The sequence below is a fragment of the Pelmatolapia mariae genome, linkage group LG16_19 (genome assembly GCF_036321145.2).
Source record: "Pelmatolapia mariae isolate MD_Pm_ZW linkage group LG16_19, Pm_UMD_F_2, whole genome shotgun sequence".
NCBI lineage: Eukaryota > Metazoa > Chordata > Actinopteri > Cichliformes > Cichlidae > Pelmatolapia > Pelmatolapia mariae.
In genome coordinates, this window is record NC_086241.1 from 12496802 (window position 1) to 12511110 (window position 14309).

Genomic DNA, 14309 nt, shown 5'->3' on the forward strand with positions numbered 1-14309 from the left:
ATGGATTCTTGCAGCAGATGGGCTGACCTACTGAGAGAATTCCACATGATTTTATCACTTTTTTAAAACCTGCTGTGACGTGATTGCACTAACAGAAAAGGGGAAAAAATCTTTTTACTTCACTCCCAACTGGAAAGCCAACATATGAGGGTTTTGAATGATTAAAAGCAAAGTTCTGTGGGGAAATAAATCTCAAGATACGAACTAATAGACAATAAAATAATATTTTAAAAAGTTGAGAGAGATGGGTATCTTTGTGGTTAAGACTCTATATAACAACAGAAGTGATTTTTACAACTATATCCTGTGATTACAGGTTATTATCAGCAGGTAATGATAGGCTACCGTAACACTCGGAGTAGAGGGATTATTCGGTGATGTGAGTAACTATCAGCTCTTAAAAACTTCACTTGAAAAGGAAAATATTTATGGGCAAAGCTTCCGACACCTGCAGACAGCAACAGGCGCTACTGGGCTCAGTAACGGGACTCTCAGTGTGTGTGTGTGTGTGTGTGTGTGTACGCGCGGGGAGGAGGAGGAGCCCGGGCTGAGATAACAGGCTGCTGCCTCGGCTCTGTTATCTTCCGCTCCCCGCCGTCTGAGCTGCGGATCTCCTCCGGACCTTCACCAGGATTTATTCATTTCCCATTAAAACTTCACTAAACGCAGAAGTGCTCCTCCCATGGTGTCCCCGGGAGACTCTCCGGCATTCACTCGACTTCACGGAAACTATCGGCGACCGTTTTGGGGGGTCTTGAAAAAATCATGGAAACGTGGTTTTTGAATCACGTCCTCGGTTTGTCTCTTCTGGTCCTCCATCTGGGTCTGCTGGGGCCCCTCCGGGCTGGGACCCCCAGTAACAACAGCACGAATGCGGCAACTCCAGGACTGGATGACTCGGCGGCCACGGATGAAGTCAGAAGCGTGGAAAACAGCGCAACTTCAAATTCATACTCCAGCGAGACTTTAACACCATCACAGAGAAACCTCCTGCTCAGGCACGCTGCAGAAACTCACGCTGCTACTGCTGGAAACTTCGGTAAGAGCTCCGAGTGTGAGGCCTGCAGTGGCAAGTGCTGCACAATAATTGAAAAGATCTCCTTTTCATTTCGGCCTGTTGAAGTGAGGTAACATAAAAGGATCCATAAAAGTTCATTTGAGATCCTTCAACATTATTTTGTAAGTTAGTGGTCTTCTATTATTGACAAGTATGATTTTAAAAGAAAAATTGTCTAAACACAAAGTTTCCATTTCGGTTATTTTTGACTGTGTTGTGTATTGTTTTATTTTTGAAAATGAAATAATAACACGAGTGCTTAGTTTCATCATGCATGTCTGCCAGATTTAGCCAGGTGTGCAGTATTCCAGCTATATGCCTCACTATAAATGTCCCAAAGCCTATTTTATAATCCCATCCTGAAATGGCTCTTTGTGTGTTTTTGACCATCAAAACTTTTACACACATGCAAAACTTTTACACACATCCCACTTTAAGAAATTGTATTTTGCGAAATTGTGTTTAGAAAGGCTACTAGAATTAATTTTCTTAAGCTGCTTTGCCAACTGCAAACAGTATAGAGCTGAAGCAATGTATATGCATTGACTGGTGTTATAATGGTTTAAAAAACAATTTTACCACATTTACTCTCATTTCAAGTTCCCTGCTGTGTTCAACCACTGGTTGAAAACCCAAAGATCTTGAGGTTAGTGTTATCAGGATTGAGGCCCTAAAGCTAATAGTTTGGGGGGGGGGGGGGGGGGGGGGGTGTTGTGAGTTTGGAACATTTCTGGTTAAAACTGTGGTAACTATATATGAAGACTGATGTAGATTAAGCTCCCAATCTAACTCATCAGCTAAGCTGTGCTTATAAAAGAAGGTCATATTCCACTCCTGGAGCTCCTTCAAACCGTTACACGACTTCAAGTCTCACCACTGTAGGTAAACAGAGTATTTGCCATGAACTGTGACAGCTTTAAAAATTGACAACGTTATCAGAACAGATGCATTCACTCAATGCTTAGTAAACACTGAAGAATCTACTGACAAGGTTATCACTCGTCACATCTTATCTGCATTCGAACTTGACGTAATACCACAGGTGCCTGCTTCCTGTTTAGCAGGAGGTGTTGAAAGCCTCAATATTTGTTCATCAGCTTATACCCACCTGGACCCGAGCATCCAATGGTTAAACTGCTGTATGACACTCATTTATACTGCAGTATAAAACAATCATAAACATGCGGTTCGTCTGGACAGGAATGAGAGCAGGAGAGGTGGAGTGTGATTCTTTTTGCTTGGCAGAGATGTTACTAATACAGAGGAACCTGCAGTTGAAGTATTTAGAGCATTTGGTGCAAGAGGAGGAGGGAATCCACATCCTAAGCACTCCATGACTACCTTCAGAAGTTTGGATGAAAGAACTGGATTTTGGGTCTGATTTCCTGTGCACAAAGCCAAATATCATCCATCGTACTATAAGAAGAAAAGCATGCCTCATAAAATTCCTGAACTATTGCCATACTGACTCAAAGCAATAAAAGATAGAGAAAGGACTTTAACTTCTGATATTTCTACTTTGCAGAGCCGATAACACTCTTATCCCTTAAATGAAGGGTTTAGGCATAACGCTGCTGTGCTGGAAGAACATTTCTTCTCTACCACAGCTGGTTTAAGCTACACTCCTGCCAGCGGGAAGAAGGAGGGTTTTGATGCTGGGGCATATGTGAAAATATTTAATATCAAGTTACATAACACAGCCAGTATCACGCATAATAATGTACCATAAAACATCCAGTAATGGCTGGACCGATGACTACGTCATTTTATTTTGATAGTTTTGCCCTTAAACTTCAACAAACTTTCCTACTAGAAATGCAACTTTTGCTTAATTACTATATAAACTACAATATATAGTGTACAGAGTAGGAATCAGCAATTACACACTATGTAATAAACACTTAAAAGATTTGTCTCCATGTTAGTAGGATACCTCAAATGTTGCACTACAGTGCACATGCTTCTTTGAACTTAAGAGATATTTTTAATCATTATGTTGATAAAATTCTTGATTCTTAAAGTTGCACACAGTTCCATTTTGCAGTATAAATCAAGTTTAGGATTTTCATAGATGCTGCAAAGGAAAGATGAGGCTGAAATGATTCACTTTCCTCACTTAATGTTTATTCAATGACCCTAGCAAGATCATCTTGGCTGCCCTCTTTGGCCTGCATAATGAGTATAAGCCAGTCTATTCAAAGCACTGCTGTGGTGTCATCTGAGGGTCTTTAATATGCAAAATGCATTGCATTTGCTTGAATTAATATGCGAGCCATAGAGCTTCTGAAGTGGAACAGATGTTAAAAGACTGCAGTTACAACTGTGTTAACAGTTAAGAGATAGATAGTAGCTGAGGATCTGGGAGTGTCTGTCACTTGCTGCCAACACCACGTTCCTGTCTGAGTTTTGTTGCCCAGACGGTATCCAGAGAGAGAAAATGAAATAATAAGAGAGACACATGCAGAGGAAGTGAGAGGGAAAAATAGAGTCTGGTGGCCCAGTTCTCCCCCTAGACTCCCAGTGGACTGGCTGTTTAGCTGTTGAACCCTCCTTTTCATTGGTTCTGGATATTGTCTGCTGGTGGCACTGACACTCAGCTCAAGAGTGGTGTTGTTCTAGTCCAGGACACCAGCCAGATAAGCTGTAAGACAGCACTGCACCAAGATAGGCAAAAAAGACCTCTCTCAGTCTTTATCCCTATCTGTCTCATGCACACATTTGATGCTTAAGTTCTTCTGATGCTTTAACTCTTCTATCCATCTTTGGGATGCAAGTTGTGCAACTCTAAGCTTTTCAAAATCAAAACATTCTCAAATAGGGGGGGAAAAACCTACCTGCTCCCAAAATAGGCAATGCTTTGAGTGTATTTTCTGCAAGGGAAACAAAGGTTTAACCGCTGCCAACCAGCAGGCAAAATCAGTGACAAACATGGAAACCCAGTTCAGTCGTCAGCTTATCAAGCAGTTGGTGCTAAAAATAATTTTAAGCCCCTGTGTGTTGGATGTGTAAATAGATAACTGAATGCTGAAATGTTTGACATGTGTTCAACATTAATTATTTACATGTGGCCAGAGGTGCTGGACAAGCTCAGATTATCTTGGATGTTTGGAAACTGTAACCTTGAGAGAATTATTCAAGCTGGAGACTTTGCTGGATGTCATCCCGGTTGCTCTCTGCTGTTGGTTCCTTTCTATCTCTACTGTCAGCTGTAAAAAGGACATGCCTGGGGAAAAAAGCGTTTAAAACAACAGTCACTACTTTAAAAGTCATTCTCTTCCCCTTTAGTGGTAGTGTTTGGGGAGTTTTTATGACTTAACAGTTTTCACACGGACTAAAAAAGACTGAATGTGAGCACACACCCAGATCCACTGTGACAGCTTTCTGCCAGTTCCTTGTGCTCACTCAGCTTTAGGAAGGAAATGGCTGATTCCCAACAGAGACAGTCCCCACCATATTTAGGACTTCAAGCCATTGTTAGAGTAGACAAGCTGGCTGCCAGTTGTTCTCCACCCAAAATCATTGCCCATGCTGCAAGTGAAATTCTGACAGCATTTTGTCTCTTACTATAGACTGTACAGGCGAGACGGGGATAACACCCTCTGGTGGAGGTAAAGTACAACATATAGGCGAGTACAGCAAGAGGGACACTCTTTTGAGTCTAGTGATGAAGGATGCTGGTATATATTTAAAAAAAAAAGATTGCCTTTAAATTTTTAAGTGGCTGCAGCAGTGCAAAGCCCAATTTCATGAAGTTACCAGCTGTATATGGTAGAAAAGGAGAAAGCCAGTGCATATTCATTTCTCAAGAGGTGGCATATGTGGCACAACAGATTTTATTTTATCCAGTTACTACCAATAAATCACTGCCAGATCATTTAAAACAGGGATGTCAAACTTATTTTACATGGTGGGCTGCATGCAGCCCAGAAATTTCAATAGTTATTGGTGAAAAAAGAACTTTTTGTCATTTTATTGTCCTAATTTTAACTCTAATAATTAATTACTCTGTTGTTGTATATTGGCCATGGGATAGGTTTTTATCGGTAGGAAAAGCTGTAAAACTTGTACAAATACAGTCAAAAGTCCAAGGTTTATGCCAAATTGAAGTCATTCTGGCCCTCAGGCCTTATATTTGACACCCCTGAGTTAAAGTAACATTTTAACATGCCTTAATTGGACCTCTTTAATAATAGAAAATCTTTAAAAATGTTCATAACTGATTCAAAAGTGTATGATTTTATATTGGTGAATATTTACTAATGTGATTTTTTTTCTCTATTCCTAGGCACAGACCAGACACAGTCCATTACAGAAACAAGCAGTGGGTCTATAGAGACTGCAAATCCACTGTCTACTGAGCCACGTACCTCCAACTTTGTAACTGCCACTGAGGCCAGCAGCAGCAGCAGCAGCAACAGCAACAGCAGGGACTGGAAGGACATGACTTACACAGACAAGGCGCCAGGTATCTCTTATGTTGTGTCAGAGGAGGATAGGACCCAGGTGTTTACAGAGAAGGGCCACATACTCCAAGACAACCCAGACACTACTCTCCAAATGGGGGATGCCACAGCCTCCCACACAGACGTCCTCACTGACAGCACCTACACCACCACCAGCCGAGCTGGGGAGAGGACCTTGCTGTCTGTTACCTCCTCCTCCAGCAACAGCACCTCATCTGCCTTTACAGAAGACTCCAACTCCCGTCAGCCTCCTTCCACTTGGGGTATTTCTCCCAAGTCGACAGAGACTGAGAACTACACCCACAGTGCCCCGTCCACAGGGATTACTGGAAGGGACGTGACTGACTCGTTCAAAGGGGTGTTTTCAGAGACTGGGAGCCCAGCGAGTTCCAGTGGAACCCAGAGTTTTACTGGACATCCCAATGCCACCCAACAACAGCACACGTTGACATCAGAGGAGCCGTCCGACTCAACGTCATCTATCAGGGTGACAGAGCCCAGCACTGATCAATCTCAAGTGTCATTTTCCTCTACACCTCCTTTCACCTCACCTGCAGGAGGTCCCTCCAACATTTCAGGAACAGAGCAAGGCTTGGGCTCTAGTTCTGGAGCTTCTACAGAGTTTTCAACTGGAGATCACAGTTCCAGCACTCAGAGTGGCACTGAGGGGCTTTCATCCCAGACCAGAGAGGGAAATGTCGACTTGGGTCTGACTGCAGTGCCCTCTACTGTCAGTAGTAGTACATCTGAAACGAATCAGTCTCTGACAGATATGCCACCACTGGGTACTAGCGTCTTCCTCACCACCTCACCTGCCACTGTTACAGAAAGGTATGCTAAAAAAAAAAAAAAAAAAGAATATTGATGAATATTAATAATAATTTGAAGTTTTTAAAGTCTGTACCTTTAAAGAAGGCTTTAAGTGTCTGGAACATTCACAAGCTTGCATCAGTGGCTCTAGCGCCCCCTGCTGTCATGTCAGCCTTCACTTCTGTGAATCCATTTGTACTTAACTCTGGATTTTTGCAGATATTACCCGTTACCTGTCTGTGAGGATCAGTAGAAGCAGAACTTGATTTCATTTGACTTGAGGTTTAATTTTTCTCTTCGTCAGATCGCAGATAACAGAAGAAAACCCTACCATATCAACTGCTTTCAGCACCACCACCACCACCACAACCTCCACCGAGGCTATTACCACACCTCCTCTAGTTCCAACTTCATCCGCAAGGCTGACTAGCACCATGACTAGCTCACCTCTACAGTCTCCTACCAGTGGCACTGTCCTATACAGTTCGTCCTCCACGGTAGCCTCCACCCTGGCAGCGCAACCGACCCAACGTGCGCCACCCAGGAACACGGAGGGCCCCGTGACTGGGATGTCTGACCCCACTAATGTCACCACACTGCAGATCGAAACGAGCACGGGAACTCACAGAGACACCACAGCTCACAGCCAGTCCATCACTACAACCTACACCCACAGTACCCCAACCAAGAGTACGGAAGCTCTGCACACCACCAGGAATCAGACAGACAGAGGTCCTACAGAGCTGGTGGTCACAACACCGCCCCCTGATTTTCAGCACACCAGTCCACCACCACCACCACCTCCAGGTGAGTTAGTCAGCTTCTTTCTCTTCAAATGACGGGACTTATTATTCAGTTTTCAGAGCAGAAATGTGTGTTTATCGTGTTCTTGTATGAGTTGCTCTTCATATTTGCATGTTTTCCTCTTAACTATAACTAATAGAGGATTGTGCAATAACATCAGGTCAACTGGAAGAACATTTACCTCAGAATTACATGATCTTATTACAATATTATTACTATTGAAAATGAACAACAACGATTCAGCGTATCACAGGTTCTAATATTCCCCAAAAACTGTGCTTCCTGGTCATGAACGTGACTAATAATCTGAGTAGATGACATTAGCTGATTTTTTGCATGTTGCAATAAAGCAAAAAAGAGTTCAACCTTAATTTATTGACAGATTAATTTAATTTTCTGTGGGGCAGTTAGAGAATTGCAGCCGTCCTAAGCAATAAAATAAAAAGTACCACTGACATAGTAATGATCAATACACATAACTTGGACTCTTCTTCACAATGAGATGCTGTTAAACGGATTTGTTCTCTCTTGTCTCAAGAATTTGCTGATGAATTTTCAAGTGATGCACTTGTGTGAAATGCTTTTAACGTGCAGCTCCCAGTGAATGGTCTGGTATTCTGCACTGATCTTTCTTTCTGATTGGATGTATTCACTACTTGGAACAATGAATCTTTTACAGAAGCAGAAAAATATGGAAATTAGTTGTAGAAGTCTCCAAAAATCATCTTTCAAATATAACAGATTTTGCATAACAGAGTTAAAACTGCACATAGGAGGATGGATGACAGGTCAGAGTGAAACCGCATGTCCTAAAAAGTCAAACCGAACCTTTTTAAAGGATCATATTTTCCCTGATTAATGCTAACACACCCTCTATCCACTCGTACATTTTAGGAAACCCCTGTGTGCCTAACCCTTGTAACAATGAAGGGAGGTGTATGGTTGATGAACCGGATGAGTTCAGGTGTAGCTGTCAGCAAGGATGGGAGGGACGGACCTGCAACAAGGGTGAGCTTTTCTGCTCTTCTACCCAACAGTTTAAAAACAATATTGGTACTATGTGTGTTTTTCCATGTTTTGTCTTTCAAAATACAAAATGCATGAAATGTTGCATCAACCCCTTTTTAGAGAGTGTGATAAGGGTGTAAAAGTTTGGTGAACTCCTTCCCAAATATAATATTGTTACACCTGTGTCTTTAGATATTGATGAGTGTAAGCAAGAACCCTGCCCCAAAGGCTCCACATGCATTAACACGAATGGCTCATTCAGCTGTGAATGCCCGCTGGGCTTTGACCTTGAAGATGGACGCACATGTAGCCGAGGTAATACCGATGTAAAGAAAAAGGACATTAGAGTTTGTTTTTTTCTCCAGTCAAAGTTATTTTCTCAGAGGCCTTTTATTTTTTTAATTCACACTTTTTTCCCCCTTAATAGCTAAGACGTTTCTCTGCACTATCAGTGTCAACGGATCACTACATAACTCTGATATCCAAAGAGAGATCATCGAGCTGGTGAGAGGCAGTTCGCGTCACTGCATATTCTGCGCTTCACTAAGCTTACGTGGATTATATCTTATACATGCTCCTGTTTTTGTCTTTCCTGCAGCTCAATGTTTCACTTTCTGTCATCCGAGGTTACAGGCGCTCAACAGTGACCAAGCAGTACGTTTTTGCATTGAATTTCTGTACATTTTCTGTATTTTTTGTTATATATTTTAAAAATGCATTTAAAGAAAGTGGTTGTAATTATTGTTAGTAACCTCAGAAGAAAGCAAATCTTTGAATTACAATCCTATAAGGTAATGTTTCCAGTGCCGGTCTACTTTTTTCTCAGTTTTTCATCATTCAACTTCAAAGATCTGCATTTTTGGCATTTCTTCTTCTTCTCTTGATAATGCTAAAACTTAGCTAGTTAAAAGGGATCTCTCTTATCTATTAGAACCTTGTTTTCTTGTTATTTACAACACCAACAAATTCTCCATATTGACCTCAGATCTCCTCCCCATAGAGAGAAGGATGGTGTTAGTATCATGGTTGCTAACACGTTTTCCATCTCCGCTAATGTGACAACCACTGAGGTCAACAACATCATCCAGATGTCTCTCAAAAACTGCAGCTCCGCATTAGCCCACTGCCAGGTGGTCCTGAAATACAAGCTCACTTACCACGGTGAGTGTGATAGCCAGAAATCTCAGTGGAAATCATTAACTGTGTTTGTTTTAATTGATTAAATCATTTTTCCAACTGCTCTTATTGTAAACTTTATTTAGGGCAGTCTCATTTCAACCACCAGAGGGCAGAATTTAGCCATAAAAACATTTAATGAACTGTGGCGTGATATATTTGTAAAAAGCTTTGCATGTGTATAAGCCAGAAACTTCAAAGCATCATATAACAGCTTTATTTCACAACATGACACTACCGGTAATCATATAATCATATCACAAGACACTGATGCTGTGCCTCTAAATGCTAAAATATACTGTACAAGCTCTGCATGTCAAAATTATTCATTTCAATGAAACAAAGGGGAACTATTAACAAAAATTGTGTTTTATGATCAGATTTTTATAGCTGAGATTATTTCTGTCCGTACTGTGTTCCAGTGGAGAGTCTTTGTGCGGCTCAGAATACCCAGTGTGATAAAGAGCGCTCCAGCTGCACGGACACCAGTGGTATCGCGTACTGCCAGTGCCGTGAAGGATACTACAAACACAATCCTGACGATTTGTCCTGCTTAGGTAAGCTCTTCTTTATTTACATGTTGCATTTTTGTCTCACATGTCACCAACCTGAGAGAAGTCAAATTAAAACGTTAAATCAAGGAAATTAATGTCTCAAAATGTCTCCAGTTTCCCCTAAAATTTGACTGCTACACGTTGAATGAGAATTTGACTGAGGAAGCCAAAAATGAATAAAACAGCACTGGCCAGGCCTTTGAAACCTATTTACCAAACTGTGTTGTTTCAAGTCACTGAACAAAATGTCTTGTTTCAGAATGTGGAGATGGCTACAAACTAGAAAATGGCACCTGTGTCCCGTAAGTTTGCTTCCTTTTGTTTCTTGTCAGTACTGTTTTCTGAAAATATTCAAGGCAACTGACGCTTCCATTTCTTTATTTCAGGTGCATGTTTGGTTTTGGAGGATTCAACTGTGGAAATTGTAAGTCAAGCCCACCAATCGTATTCATCTTATATAGAATTTCTTATATCTTTAAATGTGCTAAATCTCTTAAGTGTAATTTTGTGTTATTTTGTAGCTGTAATAAGAATAATATTTAAGGTGTTTCTATTTGCAATTGCAGTTTACAAGCTGATTGCAGTGGTAGTGTCACCTGCAGGGGGCGCCCTGCTCCTCATCCTTATCATTGCCCTCATTGTCACTTGCTGCAAGTAAGTTTGCTTCATTGTTAATTCAAGAAAGTAAATGTAATGAATATTGCCCGATAATATTATTTAATATTATAAATCCAATCTGTATGTAAAAGATGGGCTTAATGTGGAAGTGCCATAAAATAACGCTCTTTTAATGATTAATAGGAGGCGAGGCCTCCTATTGCAAAAAGTCTGTAGGAGTCAAAAGGTCTTTCTGCTCAATTTATAACCTCAGCAGGTATATTCTTGATGAATTTATGGTGAAATTCACATGTTTCAAGTCTTAAGTACAACATGATGTTTGCTGGCCCCATTTAGAGTTAGAAAAGAACAAAATTCAAATACTAGATCCACATTTGACTTATGGCATCTGAGTTAAAAAAGAAAAAAAGGAAAAATACTCAAGTAGAGACTTCCATCATGGTGGCTACATCCATCTTTTATATACAGGCTATATTTATAAACAAAAAAAACATCAAGTTTAAGTTTTTTCAATGTGGAATCTTTCAGGAAAGACAAAAATGACATCAATAAGATCATCTTTAAAAGTGGAGACTTGCAGATGTCCCCGTACGCAGACTTCCCTAAAAATAACCGGATATCCATGGAGTGGGGGAGAGAGACAATAGAGATGCAAGAGAACGGCAGCACAAAAAACCTGCTACAGATGACTGATATCTACTACTCTGTAAGGGAACATGTCATTTCTCGCTTCTCACACGTCTCTGTCTCTTGTTTAAGTTAAGGCTTAGTTTCTCTGTGTGTGTGGTTGATGATAAAGTCCTTTTTTTGTTTCCTCTGTTATTTCCCTCAGCCTGCCTTGCGTAACTCAGACCTGGACAGAAATGGCCTGTACCCCTTCCCGGGTCTCCCAGGCTCTCGCCATTCATGCATCTACCCAGCCCAGTGGAACCCATCTTTCATCAGTGATGATTCAAGGAGAAGAGACTACTTCTGAGTGGGCCACTGTGAACACGCAAACTATTAGAAACGTACCATTTTTTTCATACTAACAGTTGGGATTTGTCAGGATGGGTTTTCTGTCACTGTGTGCAAACCCTATTTGACCATTTGCATTCAGGCCTGCACACTAAATACGTGTTTGTGTGTGTCTGCACATTATAAACGTACACATTTTTGCGAGTAAAATGTGTTTCAGTGTTTTTGCATGGCCCATTCACATTAACACGTGCATTTTCCACCGTGCTGATGTTGTATTTAATGTGTTTTTCCTGCCTTACATACAACCGCCAATACTAATTTGCTCCAGTGTGTAGGTCGGTGATCCATTACAGTTAACATCGTGTCTGCCTCTCTTGCTGCCAGAGTTATGCTGTTGCTGGCTGGTAATGCACTGCAGCTTTGCTTGAAAAAAATTGCTTAACGATAAATAAAAGCATTCATGATGTTCCCATTGTGCTCACCAGATATGGGGAAAAACACAATAAAAAAATAATGCAGCATCCTTTGGAGGGATAAACCACAAATAAAATGTAGCAAGCAGACATGCAAAAACACAGATAATGTAGTTTCTGTAAGTGAAAGTTTAACATGTGTGTGCCAATGCTGTGATCTTCTTACATAAAGTATTGATTCAACATGACAACAGCAAACCACTGAAGGGTGAACAAAGTTTAGCTTCATGCCAGTAGAAACTTAGGAATGACTTTGTAGTCTGTTGCCAACATTTATTTATTCCTTGTATGTCCAAATCAATGACATGTAGCATAACATCTCGTACATACACACTGACTTTAGAGGGATAAACCTGTGGCTTTAAATAAGTATGTGTGTGCCTGTGTGTGTGTGTGTATGCGTGTGTATGTTAAAGAATGAAAGTGTGTGAGGAATAATAATCTGTATCGTTACTGTTGTTAAATATTTGAATGTAAAGATGTATCATGATTAGCTATTTCTGTCGTGGATTATTATTTTTATTTGAATATTTTCTAACTTGGTGTTGATTCTGGCGTTTTAGTCAGATGAGCTTATTTAAATAAAAAATGTTACAAAGCATTTTCTCTGGGACTCCATTCTTTAAACCTTTAAATCCTATATGTTTGAGATAAATGGCACGCTTTATATTATTCAACTGTAGGTTAATTTCTGTTTCCTTTGCTGCCAAAAAGTAATGATCATTGCATCTTTTTAGTACAATATTGTGCCATGAACCAAGAAGAACAAGTTAATCTTTAAAGAAATGGGATGATTGGAAATTCAGTACTAAAACGGTGCATTTAACACTGGCTGGTTGGAGTCATGCATACCTTTAATTTTTAAAGTCATTGTCCTGTTATTTGCACTACATGTTTTTGGTCCTTAGACCTTAATCATATTTATGATACTTTGGGGCTTTTAATGACTTCTCTGGACTGTTCTTTTTCTGGCATGACATGAATGTGCAGTTTGTATTTTTAATGACCTTAAAAGCAATCACTGGGTGCACAAATTTGAGTTTATTTTGGATTTTCTTTAACCTACACAAATTTAAAAGTGTACGTACATGTCTAAGTTTAAATATTTACATACACTAACTTAAGGTTACTAACTTAGGTTATGTACTCTGCCCTAAAAATGGTGTCAAACCAGATACTTTGGATGACATGACCTTGGCCCCCAGAAACACTGGAGAAAAGATCTATGGATCTATGGATCTTTTCTCTATGGAGAAAAGATCAAAAGCTTGTCAAGCTTCTCTTGATTTGCAGTGAAATGTACTTACCTGTAGTGCTCCCTTGTTTTAAATTTATAAGTAACAACTTGAGTTTCATAATAGCTCGGATATTGGTGTTTGCTTGAAGATTTTCTAGTGTGTTTGGTAGTATCAGTTACAACCTGACAGTGTGTCATGACATTTTTACCACCATTTCTGCGCAAATTGCAAAGTACTATGTATACCATGCTGCAGTTATTATTCCAGTGCTACTGCCATGCAAACTCATGGGGAATATAGCAGCAAATGGAAATTTCCCTCTCCTTTCAAAGGTCCAGCAGTTAGGTGAGAGTCACTGGCATCGCTAAAGGAGTCCTTTATGTGTTCTGTGCTGTGTGGTCTGCACATGTTTTTCTTAGCACATACCCATTTCTGGATGTCGTTGACTTACATATAGCTGGGAGCACATTAAACCTAGTAGCTTGTCAGGCTTAAATTGTGAACTTTGTAAACAAACTGCCGTCAATCTTTACTATGTATATATATATATATATATATATATATATATATATATATATATATATATGTATGTATATATGTATGTATTTTATTTATTGTTGAATTGTTGAATTTTCTAAATGTCTAAAAAACTGTGTATGAGGGGTTAGTTTAAATCTCAAATGTAAACAGAACTGTGTTTTACAATGTTATGGTGAAATTTTTGCTGAGAGGATATCTTTTCATATTTAAACTTACCTCTCTTTAGCATTTATAAGCAGCAAACTAAATGCGTTTAACACTCTAGCAGGTATACACAGGTATCTAGCATTTGTTGATGTATTTCTTTATGATAATTTTCCAGTGGGAACCTATAAAGTGATGCTGGTTTATGAAATGAACAACAATATAATAAGACTTGCTGTTAATAATATATATTTGTATTAGAGAAGTTATACTGTATGAGATCATTTTTAATGTCTTAAAAATGTTCTAGGTGAAATATGTACACCTTTATAAAAATTGGATTTAATGTACAGCGGACAAAATATGGTTGATGACAATTACAACATAAAAAGCCCAATATGTCATACAAAAACATGAAGTAATGGTCCACTGGATCATGCACTACCTGCAAGATTTTTCTTGAA

At 39.8% G+C, this 14309-nt stretch overlaps 1 protein-coding gene across 2 annotated transcripts; it reads left to right on the forward strand.

The window, feature by feature from the left end:
- The first annotated feature begins 596 nt into the window (after positions 1–596).
- On the forward strand, positions 597–12524 carry heg1 (heart development protein with EGF-like domains 1). 2 transcript variants are annotated; one of them, XM_063499548.1, is made up of 14 exons: positions 597–1039; positions 5343–6351; positions 6635–7137; positions 8029–8142; positions 8335–8457; positions 8570–8646; positions 8741–8796; positions 9128–9303; positions 9741–9875; positions 10132–10174; positions 10259–10296; positions 10439–10526; positions 11019–11196; positions 11323–12524. In XM_063499548.1, exons 1-14 carry the CDS (start codon positions 766–768, stop codon positions 11464–11466), a joined length of 2958 nt encoding a protein of 985 aa, XP_063355618.1. In that variant the 5' UTR covers positions 597–765; the 3' UTR covers positions 11467–12524. The 2 variants fall into 2 exon arrangements, with proteins under 2 accessions (XP_063355618.1, XP_063355619.1); XM_063499549.1 differs by having other exon boundaries at positions 9143–9303.
- The last annotated feature ends 1785 nt before the right edge of the window (positions 12525–14309 follow it).